The sequence below is a fragment of the Leuresthes tenuis genome, unplaced genomic scaffold, assembly GCF_036924035.1.
Source record: "Leuresthes tenuis unplaced genomic scaffold, fLeuTen1.0.hap1 SCAF_20, whole genome shotgun sequence".
Taxonomy (NCBI): Eukaryota; Metazoa; Chordata; class Actinopteri; order Atheriniformes; family Atherinopsidae; genus Leuresthes; species Leuresthes tenuis.
Genome location: NW_027325374.1, coordinates 13324500 through 13346159, shown reverse-complemented (window position 1 = coordinate 13346159; position 21660 = coordinate 13324500). Strand labels below are relative to the sequence as shown.

At 38.9% G+C, this 21660-nt stretch overlaps 3 protein-coding genes and 2 long non-coding RNA genes across 5 annotated transcripts in view; 1 reads left to right on the top strand and 4 right to left on the bottom strand.

Moving 5' to 3' along the window:
* LOC140278004 (transforming growth factor beta-1-induced transcript 1 protein-like) overlaps positions 1-21660 on the bottom strand; it is a 68035-nt gene that overhangs the window by 9530 nt on the left and 36845 nt on the right. The window lies entirely within an intron of this gene.
* pelo (pelota mRNA surveillance and ribosome rescue factor) lies at positions 282-6345 on the top strand. Its single transcript, XM_072373994.1, has 13 exons — positions 282-498; positions 930-1022; positions 1213-1363; positions 1903-1993; positions 2346-2509; positions 3729-3789; positions 3934-4095; positions 4180-4226; positions 4555-4628; positions 4707-4778; positions 5025-5099; positions 5326-5357; positions 5819-6345. The coding sequence occupies exons 1-13, from the start codon at positions 458-460 to the stop codon at positions 5911-5913; spliced, it is 1158 nt and encodes a 385-aa protein (XP_072230095.1). The 5' UTR covers positions 282-457; the 3' UTR covers positions 5914-6345.
* LOC140278912 (progestin and adipoQ receptor family member 4-like) lies at positions 6657-9284 on the bottom strand. Its single transcript, XM_072373997.1, has 3 exons — positions 9119-9284; positions 7935-8153; positions 6657-7174 (listed from the first exon to the last, which is right to left on the bottom strand). Exons 1-3 carry the CDS (start codon positions 9282-9284, stop codon positions 6741-6743), a joined length of 819 nt encoding a protein of 272 aa, XP_072230098.1. The 3' UTR covers positions 6657-6740.
* On the bottom strand, positions 11888-12934 carry LOC140278239 (uncharacterized). The gene is made up of 4 exons (XR_011909184.1): positions 12881-12934; positions 12564-12629; positions 12407-12478; positions 11888-11960 (listed from the first exon to the last, which is right to left on the bottom strand). It is a non-coding gene; the product is annotated as an uncharacterized lncRNA (long non-coding RNA).
* Positions 14661-15153, bottom strand: LOC140278557 (uncharacterized). Its single transcript, XR_011909204.1, has 3 exons — positions 15109-15153; positions 14820-14864; positions 14661-14718 (listed from the first exon to the last, which is right to left on the bottom strand). It is a non-coding gene; the product is annotated as an uncharacterized lncRNA (long non-coding RNA).

Sequence of the window (21660 nt, the reverse complement as noted above, 5' to 3'; positions counted from 1 at the left end):
GAGGTATTCAATCTACTCTTCGATTGGCTGTCTTTAACGTCCATCAGTATTTACTCTTCACAAAACCACAACGTAAAAAAGGACAGTTATTCTCGGATATGTCTCAAGTCTTTCGTATGAAATTAGATTCTCTTAACTAAATAGTTCAGTAAAAACTACATGTGTTCATATCCACTCAAACATTCGAGTTTGGGTCGTTTTGTATTTGTTGCGCAGTAAAGCGACACCCACGGAAGTGAACACTACAATATGGGGAGAATTGACGACGTATTTTGGCATGACGCAATGTCCTAGCGCCTGGCAACACGAACCGAGTGATTCATTCTAAAGTTGAGACATGGCTTAGCTTAGCTTAAATTGTGTTCTGACTTAAAGTAAATATGTCTCTAACCTGGTGCAACTCCAGCCTTCTTATTTCATACTAATATTCCTGTTTATATTGAACAAACGTCCGACCATGAAGTTGCTCCATAAAGATATTGAGAAAGATAATGCCGGGTGAGTGACAGCTAATGCTAGCAAGCTAACCAGCATGCTAGTTTGTAGCTCACTGTGCATGTGTCAACGAAGTTGTTGTAAATGTGCACATATAAGCTGCATTTACTGGCTACAGCCGAGTTGTTAAGACCGTTTGGTAGTTTTTTTGTAGAACATGAGATATTACTTACCTATACTGGTCAGGACTGTGTCACTGATATAGCTTTCATGACTGAGCATACCCACATCACCAAAGTGGGTAAACATTTAAACCCAGTGTATGTTTTAATGTATATACACTATAGTTTTTGTAGCAGCACGAATGCTTATGCATCGTTCCGAAGTCTGTCATCGACCCATTGAATTACCCTTTAAATACTTTATTTTGATTTTGTTTACCAAGTATGACACCAATGATCGAGCTAGCTAAATGTCTGCAAACATTTTCTCAGTCAGGTGACTCTGATGCCAGACGAGGCAGAGGATATGTGGCATACCTATAACCTGCTCCAAGTGGGGGACAGCTTGAGAGCATCAACAATCAGGTAATTACTCTATCATATAAATATAATAGCTGAAGCCAATGTGCTATCTGACAAAAGATGTAGGACTTGTGAGCACCTCAATGATCCCCTTCATATCAATTGTGCTTGATACACAGTGAAGAGTAGTATTTGCCCCTTGATGTATAAAGGAATATTGGTCAACTAAACCCTTTGTTCCCTGTTCTCACAGAAAGGTGCAGACAGAGTCTGCTACAGGAAGTGTGGGAAGCTCGAGAGTTCGGACTACTCTGACATTATGTGTGGAGTCTATCGACTTTGACACCCAGGCATGCCGACTGAGAGTAAAAGGCACTAACCTTGAGGAGAACCAGTATGTCAAGGTCTGAGATTTCACAGCCACCAGCAAGTTTGTGATCCCGCATAATTTCCTATAAAAAGTTGTTTAAACAATCCACTTTTCTTCAGTTGCTGGTTTCTGAAATGCAGAGGCCTCTGTAATTTCTTTCCAGCAGAGCAAAGTCTTGCCTTTGGAGACACACTGATGAATAATATGGCAAATGTCAGTCACAGTTTAGCTGGTTTTAACTCCAATAGTGTTATAGTGTTATAAACATGACCTAATACTATTTGTTAACTGATACATTGTTTGGCAGTCTTTCTTAATTCTTGCTTTGTCTTTGTGAGCTGCTGCTTCCACTATCATGCTGGGTTTGACTGGCACAGCTCACTTGTGCAGGCAAAGAAGTCTCTTGGTGTTGTATAGAAGACAGCCAAAGACAAAAACCTCAAACTAAGGGAATAAATTTCACGTATTGTCCAAGCCTAAGTGCTGTCTAGTTTGTTTGTGTTATATTAGTACCAAGGTCTGTTCGGAACGAAACGCTTTTTTTAATATTATGTTGTGTTTTTCTCTCTACAGATGGGGGCTTACCATACTATTGAGCTTGAGCTCAACAGGAAGTTCACTCTTGCCAAAAAGAACTGGGACAGTGTCGTACTGGATAGAATCGGTAATCAGGAGCTACTATTAAACTCTGAATGATACCCCAACATTTTTTTCTGTATGTTAACTGATACTCACTACTACAGTAGTCTTGTTTTCAGACAGAATTTCATGAGTTTTAGCAACCTCAGCTGTCGGAAGCTCAGTATCTATTTCCAGGTTGTGTTGCATGATTTGTGCTTATTTGTCTGCTTCACTTAATTTCTCATGGTTCACTAATGTTCTTCATACTTAGTATTAATACACTTTAATCACGGCATAAAGAACTGAATTGCTTGCAGTGAAAAGTTGTGTATAATTCCAAGAAGGGTCCACTGACACAGATGATCCCTTTTATTGTGTCACTGTCTGGCCTTTAGAGCAGGCATGTGATCCAACCCACAGGGCAGATGTTGCAGCTGTGGTAATGCAGGAGGGTCTGGCCAACCTGGTGCTAGTGACCCCCGCCATGACTCTGCTTCGTGCCAAAGTGGAACTTACCATTCCTCGCAAAAGAAGGGGAAGCTGCACTCAGCACGAGAAGGTAAGTTATCTGCAACGCCGCTGTATATTGCAGTCATTGTATGCTTGAAAAAGTCTAGGCAGAGTGATGTGTGGAGGAAAAATCTCCGTATTTATGAGATTTAAGACAGTTATTTATGTTTTTGTTTATTCACTGTCAGGGAATCACATTCCCTCACAACCTCATGACACTACATATGTTGCTGCTTGTCAGGGAATAGTTCCATAGTGGATGACCTCATGAAATTATACTTGGTAATGGATTTACCAAGTCACAGAGTCATCATTAGCAACAGCTTCTTGACTTCGAAGATGCATTTATATGCATGAATTGTGCCAACTGACAGAAAAAGAGCCGCACTGATAATGTTAAAGTTTATGTGCATCAGAACGTACAACACAGTGGTCAGATGCAAGGATATTGTTAGCTTCATTTATCGGTAAATCACAGGTTTTATGCTACAGTAAGATACAGTTTGATGAGTTATACAGTTGCACCACTCCAGTAACATGTGCCATTCCCTGTATACTGGCAGAGTTGAGGTTTTCTAATTTCTTCTTTTTTTTTTTCTTTTGATTTCCACTTATTCTCTGATATGCTGTCATAAATAGCTGTAACTGCACGGCAGGTAATGAACTCTGAGCTTTTAAAGCACAGAAAAATAAACTGAACACAAGTGCGCATTGCTATAAAAGAGTGAAATACGATGATAGTCATCTGAGAGGAAGTGGGTACACTAATGAAGGAACAACATTTAGTGGAGTTGGTGTGCAGACTCTGGGACACTTCTTGTTTTGTTACACATTTTTGTATGAAGGCCGTCCCACTGTGAATGAAACAGTGTTCCGTAAGAGAGGTGACGCCACACTCATTGTCATTGTTTGTTATTATCCATCATTTAAATGTACATATTTATTCAAAGAACATGTATCTTATTTATTTATTATATTACACTTTACAGATTATGCATTCATAAAGCCACAAGAGACTGTGACCATGCTTTAATTTTTTTTGGTCAACATGACATAAAGCAGAGAAATGCTGAATAAACTGGAACTAAGTGTAGATTTATCTGAACTCAAACCTTCCTCTTGGTTCAAATGGACACGATGTGTACTGGCTTGTGTGCTCAAACATGTTAAGAGAGAATGCTGTGGATGTGGATTGATAATGCATTGGGACTAGGGGGTGGTGTAGTTGCCAAGTATTGTATTTGATGTCAAACTGTCTCCGTTTGCAGGCCTTGGAGAGGTTCTATGAGGCTGTGATGCAGGCAATTCTTCGCCATATTAATTTTGATGGTAAGGCTCAAGTTACCCACATGTACACGAAGAATATGTTCCTGTTTTTGTCACCCACTTAATTTTTTATACATTTCTGCTCCTGCGTTTTTATCTTTGGTGTGAAAGTTTAGATTTTGTTTTCTCTTCCTCGCCTTCTGTAAGTGGTGAAGTGCATCCTGGTTGCCAGCCCAGGGTTTGTGAAGGACCAGTTTATCACTTACCTCTTTAGAGAGGCGGTGCGACAGGACATCAAAGTCTTACTCGAGAATCGACCCAAATTCATGGCGGTCCACTCATCATCGGGTCATAAGTATTCACTCAAAGGTAGGCGCTGCTGTGCTCTTAAGAGTGAAACGTTCAAATCTCATCACAAGCGAGGGACTTACAGAAATGCTTGTTGTTTTGCAGAAATCCTTTGTGACCCCACTGTGACAAGTCGGCTTTCCGATACCAAGGTGACAACATGTCTTATAATTTCTTATAATTATAACATGTCTTATAATTAGATAAAGGAGGTATCTATATCTGTTATAAACTAAGAGTTTTGCTTAACAAAAAGCCATTTTTTCATATAAAGCCTTTAACAAAATATCCTAATCTATGGCATGTGAAAAATGAAACGTTTGTAATATGAAATGTTTATTTATCAACATGTACAGCGCATTAGCCTCCTATATTAGTTGCTGACGGGTTGTACTCACCTCCCAGTCTGCACTCGGTGTCAGTGGGAAGTATTTTGGAACTAGAAACCATGCACTGCACTTACGGATACCTTCACTTTAGGCAGCTGGAGAGGTGAAAGCCCTGGAAGACTTCTATAAGATGCTTCAGCATGAGCCTGACAGAGCATTCTATGGGTAAGAGATGACAACCAGTTGGTACCAACAGAGGTCACACGGTTATTCAACAATCTTTGTGCCTTTATATCCTCACAGAGTTGCTCATGTGGAGAAAGCTGCTGAAGCCCTCGCCGTCGACACCCTGCTTATAAGCGATAAGTTGTTCAGGTACATTGAGAGAGATTAGTCTCCATCGTGTGTCTTAAAGCTGATCTAATGCCCTGTGCAACCCACAGCTTACACGATCATAAACATACAGGTTTATCTGAATATCCTACATCGGTTTTAGTGCTCAGTAGTAGTCCACACATTCCCTTTTTATGGGTTTATACACAAACAATTCCTCGTGCTAGAAATGTCCGACAACTGAAAGTATTCAGCATTTGACTTTATCTTTTGTTTTTGTGTGTCCAGGCATCAGGACGTCCCGACGAGGAGTCGTTATGTTAGGCTGGTAGACAGCGTGAGAGACAACGGCGGCAACGTTAGGTAACATACAGTAAATACAGTGTTTGAATGCACCAGCAACAGATAGACATGCAAACACTATAATGAGCCAGTGCATCCATGAATATGTGAGTGTGCTTGTATTTTGATGTAAACATAACTGTTTTTTTCTATCGTTAATCGTATCGTTAATTTGCTAAGCAGCTGTTAGGGGGAAACGAGTTTTTCGTTCTTTGCCAAACAAATTTTCTCTTTATTTTTCACGCAGAATATTCTCAAGCCTTCATGTGTCCGGAGAACGTAAGTAACAAACCACTTTGACTTCAATGTCCGACGTCATTACCTAATTAGGTGAAAGTAATCATCTAATATTTTCATTTAATTTGACCTCATTTTATACATTGATGTTAATAGTTTGTCGTTCTCCCGCTGATGCGTCACTGCTTCTCCAGATAACGTTGTGAAGAGAAGCAACAAATATTTGTTCTGTAAAAGATCGAAATGTTTCCATTAGAAGTTAAGAACTTCACTTGAGAGTGTATTTCTCTGTAGGTCAGTCTTCTATCTACTTAATGACAAGTTTGTGCAAAGTGGTGCCGGCATAACAGTAGAATAACTGTGTGGTAATAATTTACTGGTGTCATCTCAATTTAGGATGCTCACCTTCACACAGCAAGGGATGCTCTGACTGTTTTTACTGATGTTTATTAAGTTTAAGAAGTCAAGGATTTATTGTCATGACTGCCATTCTGAATCCTCAGAACTTACTCAGCTGAGCGGAGTGGCTGCCATCCTGCGGTTTCCCATTGCTGATCTGTCTGATGGCGAAGATGACAGCAGCTCAGAAGACGACTGATCCCCCACCAGCAGACCAGACTCTTAATTGACTGGGAGAAAAGAAGAGGAGGGTCCTCCACTGTAGCAGAAAACACAACACGGCAGCTATTCTGTGCTGTTAAACAATAAAGCTGCTCTGCTCTGGTGGAGGCGTTTCTGCCTCTGCACCATCCGCACCTCTTTCAAATCTAAATAACGAGCTTTTCTGATTATGGCTGCACTTTCACACAATTCGATGCGGTTTGAAGTGATTTGATGCTTTCGGTTTGAAGGTCGACAGTTTCTTTCAAAGGTGCGGGTTAGGCTAAAGTCAGAAAAATAATCGATTCACGAGAATGCCCGTGACAAGAATGCAATGTTTTTTTCCTCACGGACAAACGTAGGCTGCAAAATCATCAAAGTGTATATATTCAACTTGTTTTTCTTGCAATTAAACAACAGAGTCATGCAACTACTGCTGTTGTTTCACTTTGTCACGTGAACAGTTGTCATCATGCACTAAATGAATTAAAGTAGGACAAGGATATAAAAATATATAATTTATTACATAGTTATTTCATATTTAAAGACCCTTTTCATAAAAGATTTTACAACACTCCCCCTGCCCCCCAAAAAACTACTGCATTTCAAACTATATATCAAGTATGCGCAGGACTTTTGATTAGATACAGCGTTATCTGAGGTTCCACAGTTACAACACCGTGGGTTCCTCTTACACTTTTCTGGCAAAGTCTCAAATGATAAACCTCCTGTTTTAAGACTTTTAGCAGCTAGGACTAAAGTGCATTTTCAATTTCCCTCCCCTCCTTTTGTGCAGCCTTGAGTGTGAACTAGATGGACTTGGCATCACTCAGTAGGGCACTGGTAGGTCTTAATCCAAGCCAAATCCTCCATTGTGCCCCAGTGGAGGTAGATAATCGAACAGATAACCATGACGTGCATTATCTGGTGGCTGTTGCCCCAGTTGTCAAACAGGCCTGGGCTGAAACGCTCGGGGATCTGGATGATGTTGACGAGTCCTCCCAATAGTGCAAGGGTGTCCATGATGACAAACAGGCGCAGGGAATTTGGGCTGCCCACCCCGTTGCCAAAAACACGGAACAGGAAGAGGGTGAAGCGGAACAAAGCCTGCCAGACGAAAGCCCGCAGACGCAGGACATTTGTGCGGGCCGTAGTGGCGCAGTAGATCCCGTAGGCTGAAAGGAGGACGTAGGCCAGCAAAGCAGTCTGTTGCACACTGGGGTAGCAAAGGAGGGTGATGTAAATGATGGGAATTGCCCCTGGAAGAAGGGAAGGGGTTCTTGTTAATGGCACTGTTGTTGCGATGGTTACTTTTACAGTCAAAATTCATCAGATACATTTGTCTCGCCTAGGATGTACTTTAAACTTGATTTGCACAAGATCTGAAACAGTAAAAGAGCCAAATATACCCATAGGCCTCTCAATAGCTTCGTGTGATTCATATTAAAAAAGAGATCCTTTTTTACTGGCCCCACACAGCTGTCTTATCTCCTGTTTCTTCCAGCCTAACACCTGCTTTGTTCTGATTGGCCCGCTTTCCAGAACCCTGCTGAGGGTCAGTACCCAGTGCTTGTAACTACTGTCCAATCCTCTGCCTGATGTGGAAGTTCCAAAGGAAGGAAAATTATTCTTTAATAATTCTTCTTTAAAGAACAACAAGCTTGCTTCTGTTTGGCAGTTATTATGTTCACTACCTGCGTAATGTCTGACATTACAGCAGATTAAGTCTTCAATTGCGAGCAATTTTTTTGAATATCAAGATGTTAAAAAAAGGCAAACTAAAGTGGAACACATTTGCTGTTGGGAAATACCAAGAATAACAGAGTTAAATGCAGTTGTTAAACATGTCTGTCGGCAGTTTGCTGCTGTACATTAAAACTGTAATACCACTCGAGTTGTAGTACTCAATGAGAAGACCTTTATACGACTTTGTGGGTAACAAAAAAAACAAAAACCTGTTCATGGAGCAGTTGACCTACACCATCTAAGGCTACATTGACGTTGTTTTAGTAACATTACCCAGTGTGTTAACTAGGCAGACCCCAAACATGTCCAGGGAGAGCAGGGTGTCGTACACATGTTCTCCTCCTATGTGGTTCATGAACAAATGGTAGACCACCGAGCCGATGGTGGGGCAGAGGCAGGCCAGGTAGTGGACGACACAAATCCAGGTGCAGTCCACCTCCATCCAGGGGATACTAAAAGGCAGCATCACCAAAAAAAGGAAGAAAGGAATGCCTGAGGGGATAAGAGAGAAGATGGATTAGATGATAGAAGAAAATAGAACACTTAAACATTTACATTTTAGGACACAACTGTGCAAAGGGAGTTTCTTGGCTTCGTACAAAAAGAATTGCATTTATTTGAAAATTAATTTCACCGTTGAAGGTCAATGATTCACATCTTTTTTTCCTACTGATATTTGACTGCGCTGAAATATCCCCCGATTCAGAACAGGAAATACTAAGTGGTTCCTGTTGATACATATATTTTTTTTTAACCCAGAGCAATATGAATGGTAGCTCAGTGAGATGCAGAGAGGAACCTGTAATACCCTTCTTCTTAGTAAGAGTGTTAGGCTTAATGAACTTATGGGATAGCCAAAGGACAAAACGGGACAGGATGAATATGCCTTTCGGAAGTTCAAGGCTTTACACTTCTTAGGTCGTGCATTTCAATTTCAAGCTGAATTGTTTTTGAGCTATTTGAATTGGCTTGAGTGTTTCCATTTTCACATTAAGGGCATTTAAAAAAAAAAAACGGTTTGTATTCCAAACAAATTCCAACTAATCTGAAATTGCTCACAATCTGTGTGCATGCACGAGTCTACTCAGTAATTCATATAGCAGATAAATACAGGAATCCATGACTGAAAAGCAACAGTTCACCTTTAAAGACCTAGTTAACTGTCAGATATTTCCAACTCAGGGATTCTCTGGGCTGATTACAGCTAATACCCCATATCCTCATTACAGTCTCATCAGGGGTGCTTGGAGCTGGGCATAAGTGAGAGTAGTTGGCAGGTGGTAACATGTTCTCTTTAGACAGTTCTCTTATTGCTTAATAGAACCATTATCTACGTGTATTTAAGTGTGTTCAATAGATACATTTTATATTGTAATTCTAGCCCAGAATGTCACCTATTGAAGTGGATTCCAAAAGAAAGTGTACCTATTGAAATCAAAAGCAATGCATGAACTTACCATGAGTGTAAATATTTCCCAGCTCATTGTGCATGTAGAAGAGGCTCCTGAGGCACTCTTGAGCTGTGGACCCAGGCCGGTAACCCGTCAGGACATATTTGTTGAAACGCAGGTGTGGAGGTGTCTTTGCAAAGTCCAGTAGTCGCGGTCCTTGGTAAAGCACCATCACGACTTCCTGCAGTCAGTGCCCTTACATTTATATGACACTACAAGTTTCTCTACATTTACATCCTAGTAGACTCCACACTCAGGAATGTCAGACATGGCTGTAACCATGACCGGCCGGTCTGTGAGACCCATCGTCTGATAGGTGTAATTCCCAAGCAAGCAACCTGTTGAGCTGACCCAAGTGGCATGGTTTCAGTGGGACCAATCAGGAGACGGCTTTTATTCCTAATCTGGTGTAATCCTCATAAAATGCCATGCGCACTGCTGCAGCTTCTCCTTGTCACTGTCAATAACCAACTCACACCTCAACTTCAGTGTACATTCAACACGAAATAATAAAATGCAAGTATTTCCCTTTCTGTTGACTAGAAGCACGTCATCCATGCTCATTTAATATTTTGTCGCAGTCAGGAAGATCTGGGAGCTAAAATGTGATTTTCACTGACTTAACTGGCTCTGATAATATGTTATCATGTACATCTAAATAATATAACATGGTGTTTGTTTATTCTACGCCTACTAAATGTATAAAACACACGTTGTTTGGGATTCTTTGATGTTTTTATTCAATCAAATACTCTACAATAATGATCAGATTGTTGCATCAAGTGGTAAAAAAAAAAAAAAAAAAACATTTCCACATGGAAAATAAATTAGACTGAATTATTATTACAGTATTTTGTAAAGGAAAAAAAAAGATATCCCAACAAAAGTGAAATCTTCAGTAAAAATAATGACCATATGCAGCAGACAGCCTATATTTCTCCAACAACAATTTGTCTGTATACAGTTTCCAGTAAGTGCAGGACAAAAAGAGGATGCATTAACATGCACAGTACAACAGAAAGCCTGAACTAAAAATGTCAAAACACTTCATCTACATAACTTACAAACATGAAACTATCTGTACTATTTGAGGGAGGGAAATGGAAATGTACAACTAGGAGACAAACTTCAAATAACAGTAATAAAAAAAAAGGGATCACATTGTTCTACCAGCAGAGTTAACCTGTAGGGAGAAATAAACACAATAGGAAGGTGAGCATGGAGGATGAGAGAAACAAAACACTTCCAACCTTTTATATGGAGTCAGCCTGTTCTCACCTTGATAGCCACTATTTCCAAAGAAGCCATTCAAATCGTATTTGCCATTCTTTGCTCCTGAAGACACACAAACGTTATCATGATTACACATTATAACAAAGCGCATTCAGTACCAATACAAAATTCTGTAGATTCAATAGTTCTTTTTAAATGAGTATCAGAGGATTTTTACTCTCATGTCTATGTGATATGAAGTTGGTGCGAAGAGGTGGTGAGATTAATATGGAAAAAGAAAAAGTTAGCTTAGCTCTGGAAAAGCTCAACTTGCCAATGATATACTCTAATAATATACTCTTTTTTTCATAATAATAATTAAATTTTAAAAAACGTGCCTTCAGCTGTGTTATTATTGTTGGCTATACTTTAACTATTATTAAATTAACTACTATGAAAAAAAGTTTTCACATCAACCCCTCCAGGACTTGCCTTGTGGGTGGAAATGCAGTTTGAGATGCTGCTGAATGTGTATCTGACGTGGAAGCTGGTGCATGTCATCGGGTTGCTTCGGGTCTTGAGCCTCGCCCTGTGTTTCTGTAGCAGGCGCAGAATCAAGGAGGCTGGCTGTGCTCTCTGGGTCGTGTAAGTCCTGAACATCTACAGGGACCTCGTCGGGTGTGTAGGACTCTCCGGGTACAAATTGGTGGGCCAAGGTGGTGCTGAGAGTGGGTGCTGCAGGAAATACAGGAACCAAGAAGGATAGGAAGCTTAGATTTCAAGGTTTTTGATCTATGTTCTACTTTTTAATGGATTTTTCTTTTTCTTGGTTTACCTTCTGGCTGCACTTGTCCATTTATATAGCCAACGTTTTCTGAAATGAACAAGTAATAGATCAATATCTAATTAAAAAATATTTAGGCATGCAGAAATACGCATTATACTAAGGATATCTATGAAAGGGCAGCCCCTCACCTTCAACTGCAAGCTCTGGAGTCGGCACTTCTCCCTTCACTAGGAGATTAGAGGAAAAACTTAACATAAGCAGAAGAAGTTGTGTCATGTTTATATAGTGAACTTCTCATAAAGAAACCTGACGCACCGTAAGGTTTTCCAGCTGAGTCTGGCTCATGAGGCAGGGCGTCATACGTTAAACCTGTTAAAGGCAGGAACATAATAATGTTCAATTCATTGTACGTTTCTATCTAGAATAGTTAGGCCATGACAAAATATACTCTCCACCAGGTTTACCTTCAGTTGCAGACTCAAGAGGCTGTGACTGGTATGGTCCCTGTTTGTCTGTTGAAGGATCAACATGAAATTAGTGACTAAACCTTTCAAAGAACAAAAGGATAGAACAATGGGGCAAAACAAAAATGAACATGAAAGTATATTCTGAACCATATTTCCCAGATTTTGCTCCACCTCCAAAACCAAGGGTCTGTGGCGCATAGGGAACCTCTCCACCACCTAATGTGGGCAACAGGATAAAGATGACACATTGAATAAGATTAATGAACAAATAACAATGAAAAGGTTGTTGGTATGTTTTGTTTAGTCTTGCCATAAAATCCTGTTGATTTCCCATTAGGTCCGAGGCCAGCAGGTTCAGGCTGATATGGTGACCCAGTCAGACCTGGATGACAGTATACACAAAGCAGTTGGATGTAATATAATCTACACTTACTTGACGTATAGACTTGCTTCTACCTTTCAAGCTGTGTTCTCTGTTTCCCAGTTTCCCAGTTTCAAGACAAATTAACTATTATTTTCTGTTTTTTTGATCATTAACTTTATGACAAATGTTTTTTTTATTTCATGCATCTACTTTGTTGAGATGCTAACAAATACAGGTTCTAGTGGACAATGGCAACTGTCAAGTTTTAAAGAAAGCACTCAGGTTTTAATATGCCTTTGTGAAAAACTAAAAGTTTGCAGGCTTTAAAGGACGAAGACATTTTCCACATAAAAGTAAATTTTAATAGCTAGCCATTTATGACTTTTTACATATTTTTCATATAGGAAGGCTAAGCAGTATATTTCCCACGACATTAACTTTTTTTCTTCTACATTTTTTTTTACCATATTGGCCTGCAGATTTAGCCTCCGGGCTCAGTCCAGCTTGTTGGACTTCATAGGGAATTCTTCCATATCCTAAACAGGAAGAAAAGGAGTAGTGTGAAGTTAGTGGGGAACAGGAGCATAATGTAAGCAAGTCTTAACTGAGCAAAATGCTCACCGTATTTGCCAGGCATATTTCCATTGCCACTAAGAAGCTGCCCACCATTGGGGAACCCGCCATATCCTGAGAAGAGATTGACAGAAAGTATATCAAATTACCAAGAACTCACCTAACAAACCCTGTGCTCCTTTTTGCATTAAACTCTCATTAAACGTATTTTCCAGGCACAGGATCCCCTACCATACCGGCACCAAGACCATCTTAAAGTATGTTGAATGAATATAGCCTAATAAAAGATCTGAGGTACATTGTTGCAGATCAAGCAAGAATGATAATTTTATGTTTTTGATTGCTCAAGACAAATATGTTCTCACCATATTTTCCAGGTGAGTTACCATCACCTGCAGGCACATACGGGTTAACTCCATAGTCTGGAGAGAATATGAGATAAGCAGTTAAGGGGCTATGTGGTTTCACAAAGAAAATTAAACCATGCAGTGGTAACAGACAGACCGTAATTTCCTGCACTGATGGGTTCTCCACCAAACTGCAACCCACCAATACCTGAAGAAGAGCATGAAGGTTGGACAGAAGAAAAGCAGATAAATTAACTTACATTTTTGGATTTTAAGCTCCATATGAGAGTTATGCAAGCTACAATATTATAAACTCATAGATACAAGCCCCATTGCCTCTCCATGTGACTCACCATACTTGGCGTTTGTTGGCTGGCCACCAAAATGGGAGCCACCTATTCCTGTAATGTAATTAAAAAAGAAATTAAAATTGTGTACTTAATTTTTTTGTTTCTTGACAGGACATTCCACGAGTTTTATTTGTCTGCTAATGATTTGATTATGTCAACGCATACATACCACCATACATGCCGCCTAATTTTCCAAAGCCAGCAGACTGAGGCTTAAACTGATTCATTCCTACATGAGTGGAAAGACAATATGAATACATCTGTTGCACCAGTAACACTCAAAAGGTTTACTCTACATAAGGAATTGGCTTTTTTTCTTTATTTCTCTGAAATGCAATACAATCCTTTATATCACACATTAGATTTTCACCCAATGGTGTGGCTTTACCATCTAGTCCAGCAGGAACCACTGGTGCCCCATTGAACGGAAGCTCTTGGTTACCACCTGTAGAATCAGCATGAATGGATTCATTTTCACTGCTTCACCTTTTGTGTCTTGGTTACAATGAAAACTTCATTCTTATGTTTGATTTAGCTCTAACTGTAAGTTCACTCATCACCCGTGTCATACCCGATTTGCCATCAGTAGTAGGTACACCTTGGCCAAGACCTGGAAAAAAAAACAAATATTTACTTTTGTCATTATTGTCACAAAATCAAATCTATTATCTGTGCTAAATTTTCTAATTTTGTCCTTACTTGCAAAGTCAGGCTGTGGACCTGCACCATAGCCCTGTCCATAGCCTTAAAAAAACAAAACAAAGTATGTCAGTGCATGGATCTTAGATGAGCAGCCTAATGGGTTGCAACAACAGTTAGAATATAATATCTTAATTTAAGGAATGTGTTTTATTTGTAAAGAAATATTTAGGAATTCAGTAACCAGTCAGCATTATCTGATTTAGACTTAGTTTGATTTTTTTGGGTTATAAATTAAGCCTTATTTTCTGAAGCTACTTTAGGTTTAACCAATAACCAGCTTACAAGCCGGATAAAAAACATTTTGAAGCTTTTAATTGGAAACTGAACCTCCATATGATTTTCCAATTTCATATCCAGCTGCAGGGTAGGCTCCGTGTCCGTAACCTGAACACAAACAGAGCGCATATCAAAACCTTTTCCACATGTTCAATCAGAATTCTTCCTATGCCTTATCGGGGTGAATTTTATTGAGTTGAGAGAGTAAAGAACACTTACTAGGTTGCATAGTTTTCTCACCATGAGGATACCCAAGCTCTGCATACATAAAACCAACGATATAGACATAAAATCATAGGAAAAGCAAATAAGCCTAAGTGAAGTGAAAATAACTGAGAAACTATACATGTAAACAAGTGTAAACTGTAGGTGATTGTAAAGAGATTACTTGGTAACAACAAATGTGCATGCTTTTAATAAAAAAAAAAAAAACATCCCACCAAATTAGTTATCTATTCAGCACTCTACCTGGTTTATTTGCTTTAGCTCCTCCTCCATTTGAGTACCCGCCTGCACTGCCACCATATCCTAAACAATGGCACAGTATCATCAGTAACAGCTCTCCGGTTCCTGCATTTGTATGATGACTAAACTGCCTGCAGTTTATAGATTGACTAATATACAAATACCTTTTGTTTTTGTTCCATCTGAGGCACCAGTACCTGCATCATAACCTTAAAAAAAATAAAAATAAAAATATACATTACCATTAAGCTTCACCTCTCTTTTAGACGTATACTCATCAAGCAGCTGCTTTAACATTTTCTCCTTAGGGGCGACTGAATCGTTTACTGCTACAATGCTCAGAAAAGGTTCAGTCTTAGTGTGCATCACATTTAGACCACTGAGAATGCAGTGTTGTTATCATTTTATCAAATACCACCACTACGGTATAACTACGGTATATCTGAAATTTACCAGGTCTTGGTATCTTCATCCATTGTCCATCTGGTCCACAGTCTGCAACATCAGTGTATAAACGGCCATCAAAACCACAATTTAAGAATACAAAGTGCAACAAATGTAAAGACATACACATACTTCAGAAATCAGCCCAAAAAAGCCCAAACTCTCATTGTCATTGTCATATTGTTATTAACAATCTCTGTGTAAAGCTCCATTACATTAAAGTGTGGTCAAGCTCCATGTAAAGCAGCTCTTTGGGGTTCATTTGGAGTGTCTTGATGTCTACTTACCAACATGTTTGTTCCTTCTAACATACGCTTATAGCACTAAACAGTTATGGGACTGATGCTAGTTTTGTGCGAATCAACCAAATTATGAATGAAATGTTTTTCGTTCATAAGAAGTTTAAAAATTCATAAGTTAAAAGGAGGGAAAGAATCCATCAACTGTTTCTCCTATAGGTGTTCTTACACTTGCATCTATTAATCAGGATTATCTTAAATGATCCAAAGAATTTTAATTCACACAATAAATGGACATTTTTAAAGATCTACATTAACAATGTAAAAAAAAAAGAGCGCTTAAGAGAGCGTGTAACTAATAAACAGCTGGGATTACAAAAACAGTCTTCACAACAATTATAACCATGACCACACTTTAATCAGTGTTTGGAAATTCTGCATTTCCTCAGCAGTGAGACTTTTGACCCTGAATCTGTCAGGTTCTGTCTCTGGTTGACTCTTGATGTTTGCTTCCTGTTGTGCAGCCTCAGGCTCACCCACAGGCTAAAATTTCCTTTTAAGTAATTTTCTCTGTACTTATAGCTGCCTCTGTTTCAGGAGCAGCTTTGGCTTTCAGTGATTTGATGATTTCAGGGACAACATGCCCCTTGGCACTGCTGTCTACCCATAAAAAGCCACAGCAGCTTTTTTGCCCACAAACAGCACCTCCAGCCACATAACTTGCAGGACGTACACTTCATTAACATCTATGAACCCTTATCCAAATTGCACCCTCATGCGCATGTTGAATTAAATAACAAGTTACTTTAAAAGCCTCCAAGAGTCAACAAACGCGATGTCAAGAAAGTGTGCATACAGTCAAACAAGTCAAAATTCGAAAGTGGCATCTCAGAAAGCATTCAACTGAAATGTAAACAAGTATATTAAGCAGCTTCTTCAATTCTTCCACTGGAAACAGAGAGATCAGTTATTATGTCTGAGAAATAACAACTACATATTAATTGAAGTTCTCATAATTAATTTATCGAGGCTTCTCTCTCTTTTCCAATTTATGATAAGCTATCATGAAACGTAATGCTGTCTCTGAGGCACTGCACCCATCCACTCTGCAGCATGCCGTGAAGAAAGAAAGAATCCCCTTCCTGATAACTTTTCCTGACTGGTCAAATAAATATGAAGATTAAATACTCCAACACAGTGAAACCAACAATGACACAAGTTGCTTCAAGGTAAGGGTACTTGCCTGTTTCTGCTTCTGGGACAGGGTTGCTTTGAGGAACCACCGGTCCAGAAGTGGCTCCTTTCTGACCTTTGTCCTTTGGTCCCATGGGTGCAGGCTCAGGTTCAGGTGCATGGTCTGAGTCCCTGGCTTCAGGATGTGTTGACACTGGTTCTGGTGTGGCCTCATGGTATAGCGGTGTCTGTTTGTAGTTTTTTCCTTGGGGCACAGGTGGTGGCAGTTTTTGGTATTTCTCTTGTGTCACCATAACAAGGATGCCACTCGTGGGCTCAGGGACATCAGGCACTTCACCTTCAGTTATCACGTGTTGAGATGAAACATTCTCCACCGCTGTTTCAGCCTGCTGCTGAGGAGAGGGAACTCCGCCTTTATAGCTCTTCCCATTAGATACATCTGCACCTTGAAAAGTTTGACCCTTTCCATTTTGCATCGTGCCGTAACCTGGGAAAAAAACACGGATATCAAATTTTAGCCAGTATGACAACTTACCACAACACAGAGTAATTCAGTTTAACATCACAACACGGATTTGTTGTGTAAATGATTACAAATCGGAGTATTTTCCCACCTTGATCTGGGGACACTGCTCCTACTCCTTTTGTACTTTGAGGTTTTGAGCCCCTGCTCGGTCCATATACTGCAAACAGTGATTGTCAAGATGTCATTACGGGTTAGAGATCAATTCAGCACCAGAGCAGCCCTGAAGATTGATTTTCACGTCATCTTTATGTCCTTGAATTTCAAAGAAATTGTTTGTTGTTGAAAGTAAAAACTTCATTAGGTTTACCTCCATTTCCACCCAGCGTGGCACCATTTCCAACTTCGTGGCCTTGTAAGAGAATTTAAAAATGACGATAGTAAATATACTGGTGCAACTGGTAAATGGTACACATGAGACTTTGAAATTGTCAATATCATGGTGAAAACATAATTAGTCTAATCATAAATACATTTTAAAAATTAAGATTAAGGTATGACAAAGTTATGTTAGCAATTGTCAATTTCAGTTCACATTTCAATCTTTATTTGTTAATCTATTCCATTTAAAATTTATTCTAAAATCTACCCTCAGAATATTATGTGATAGCGAAGGTTGTTTTGTTTGTTTATTAGTAGAATTACTCAGAATTTGATTGATTTGCATGACAAATTTACCACGGGTGGAGCAATGCCCACCTTTTGATATTGATCCATCCAGACATGGATTCCTGATTTATTTAGTCAGCTTTGACAGAGTTGTGCCGTCTCAGACTGCTCCTGTCTATTAATTATTTCCCATATTTATTCATTTGACTGTTGTTTAAGAATTATCAATATATTATGTATATTTCATACATATAAGTATTAGATCTTACATTAAGTCCCTATCAGTATTTTGTTATTGCAGTTTATATAAAAAGTGTATTTTTTCTTTTAATAGATTGTCACCGTTGGGTTGTGCACCATATCCTGTGAAAACTCCAGCACCAGCAGCTGCGCCGTAACCTAGGGTTAAATATAAATAGGAACATTTATAAAACCATATATAGAAAATATAAAATGTTTACCATTGGGTTTGGATCCATGGCCATTAGGAACAGCTCCATTCCCATAACCTTAAGATCAAATATATGATTACAGAGAGCTCAGTAGTGTTTTATAGTGTTTTGGCATGTTTTTCACAGTAATTACCTGGTTGGGGTTTCATTGCACCTCCTCTGGGACCTCCATATCCTGTAAAACATTGATAAAAGGGAGTTATGTTTCACTGAGGTGAAAGTGGAAAAACTCTTTTATGCCATAAATCTATCTCAGGAAAGAAGTGACACGCTTACCATTGGGTTTGGCTCCATATCCATTGAATACACCTGCTGCATTACCATACCCTAAAATTGTAACATTATCAAGTTCAGGGAATTGAGCTGAGCTGTAATTTAGAGACGTGAAAATAATAAAGGTTGACAGAAATATAATTTTCACTCAGCAGTAAAGACCAGTCTACCTTGCATCGGTCCCTTCATTCCTCCATTTCCATAACGTAGTCCCAGAGCCGAACCAGCGCTGCCATAACCGCCATTGTGGCCTACAATCATATTTTCACCTATATTAACCTAGTTAATTAACAGTATTCTGTTTGACCTTTTATGAGATCTAATTAACTAAGTCTGCTTTTAACTTATGACATTATGACTCACTTCCCATAGGTTTGTAACTATTATAACCATTCCTGCCATATGTTGGAAGAACAAATACAGACATTGTTACTGGTATATTAGGTGGTGGTCTTAGCACTATGCCATGGCGTTCACTCACTCTTCCCTTGGTTCCTGGCAAGCTGAGGTACTCCCAGACCTCTGAAAGGTCCCATCCCCACACCTGGGCCTTAAGTCACAGACATACAGACATATATGTAAATAAAGTGAGTCAAAGACAGTCCATGCATTTGTCCCATGTAGGCTTGCTTACTGCAGTGTTATGTTTACTGGGTGTCAAAATAATTCCTTGAAGAACTCTCAGTTGATCCAAAACACTGCAGCCAGAGTACTGATCAGTTCGTCCGAGTGAGATCATATTTCTTCAGTTTACCATCTCAACACTCTCTGTTATGTTTAAATTCCCTCTCATTACTTAAAAAGCCCTTAATGGTCAAGCTCTCCAGAAGAGTTTCTTATTCCCTGTTACCCCACAAGAACATCTTGCTCTTGTATACAGGTCTACTTGTTGTTCCCAGAAACTCTCGAATCAGGGCCAGAGTTTTTTCAGGTTCCTCTCTGATGTAAGAACTTAAAAATGAGTACTCATTTTCATATAAAAATTCATATTCAACTCATACCTGTTAGCAACTTGTTTTGATAAAGCTTTTTTTGTTTGTCTTTTGTATGCTTTTGTTTTAATTTTGACATAATTTTCAAGTAGTTCAGTAGTTTTTTACAATTTTTATTTTCACCTTTTTCCTCTTAGCTACATTTAGGTTTAGATTTTGCTCTGTAAAGCAACTGGACAATAAGGTGGCTCGAGTTACCTGGTCGATAGGGTGGTCGGCCATATCCCTTCATGGGTTTACCTCCAGCTCCTCCCTGTCCTGTTAAATATATATCCAACATTAATGTATACATTTAAAGCAAAACAAAAAAGTTTTAGGAAATCAAAATACCCCTCTGCCCCTTCGTGTTTCTTACCATTTGAAGTCGCCCCACTGCCACTGGATGGGTCAGCAACCACTATGTGACCTAGAAAATTATAAAATTAAAAAATTCAATATAATTTATATCTATTTTTAGATTAGGGGGTCTACACATTAGGGTGGTAAAAACAATTTGAAACACTTAATATATTGTTGACCAGTGTCGTGTTAACCACTTATTGCATCAATACTAAAATCTTTTATGTAACAAACATGTAGAAACACCGTTTCTACAAATATGGCAAGTAAGATTTACTGTTAAATGTAAAAAACTAATTTTCTTTTAAATCAGCATCCAATCAACAAATATATATAAATATTACCGTTGCCTTTAGTTCCCTGTCCTCCATTTCCACCAGCTTGACCACCATAACCTGCAACAAGAAGGAATTGGAATAAAAAACACATTCTTGCTGAGTGTGTGTCCATGTTTGATCAGACATGATATTGTACCACCTTTCAGTTGATGTCCATTTGTTGGGCCGGCTTTAACTCCGTATCCTGCAACAAAAAGTACTGATAGTTAATATTCCAGGAATCAGTGACTGAGTAGGATTATTTCTACAGTGGATGCAGAGATTAAAGGAAGAGAGAAGTATTCAGTTTATTGTCTCTACCATTATATTTACCTCCATTTCCATTGGGTAAAACCTCTGGATTTCCTCCTAAATTAGAGACACAATGCAGACAGATATCAAAGTTAGTGGAAAGCAGTGATTCTTTTATGTAACAAACATTTATACAACACTGCTTCTAAAAGATGTGAAGATAGAGTTACTGTAAAATGTAAGAACCAAATTTTCTTTCAAATCAGCGTCCAATCAACAAATACATATATATTACCGTTGGCTTTAGTTCCCTGTCCTCCATTTCCACCAGCTTGACCACCATAACCTGCAACAAGAAGGAATTGGAATAAAAACCACATTCTTGCTCAGCGTGTGTCCATGTTTGATCAGACATGTTATTGTACCACCTTTCAGTTGATGTCCATTTGTTGGGCCGGCTTTAACTCCGTATCCTGCAACAAAAAGTGCTGATAGTTAATATTCCAGGAATCAGTGACTGAGTAGGATTATTTCTACAGTGGATGCAGAGATTAAAGCTGGAGAGAAGTATTCAGTTTATTGTCTCTACTGTTAGATTTACCTCCATTTCCATTGGGCAAAACTTGTGGATTTCCTCCTATGATAGAGACAATGCAGACAGATATCAAAGTTAGTGAAAAGCAGTGATTCTTTTATGTAACAAACATTTAAACAACACTGCTTCTAAAAGATGTGAAGTTAGATTTACTGTAAAATGTAAAAAAATTTCTTTCAAATCAGCATCCAGTCAACAAATACATATATATTACCGTTGCCTTTAGTTCCCTGTCCTCCATTTCCACCAGCTTGACCACCGTAACCTGCAACAAGAACAGAATTTGAATAAAAACCACACTCTTGCTGAGTGTGTGTCCATGTTTGATCAGACATGTTATTGTACCACCTTTCAGCTGATGTCCATTTGTTGGGCCGGCTTTAACTCCGTATCCTGCAACAAAAATTGCTGACAGTTAATGTTCAAGGACTTGTTCATAATGTTGATTTATTTCTTCTGAGGAAACAGACATTAAAGCTGGAGAGAAACATTCAGTGTACTGTATGGAATAATAGATTTACCTCCATTTCCGTTGGGCAAAACTGATGGATTTCCTCCTATATTAAAAACAAAAGGTAAACAGATGTCAAAGTTAGTGATAAGCAGTGATTCTGACATGTTAACTGAAATACAATCCTTTACCTAAAATGTTCTGTACTATAAAAATTTTAATTCTATTATTCTTTGTGATCTAAACTGAGGAACGTTCTAATTTTGTTCGATTATTTTCCAACAAAGTAGATGCAGCTCAGTGATTTCTGCTTGGTAAGGTTTTA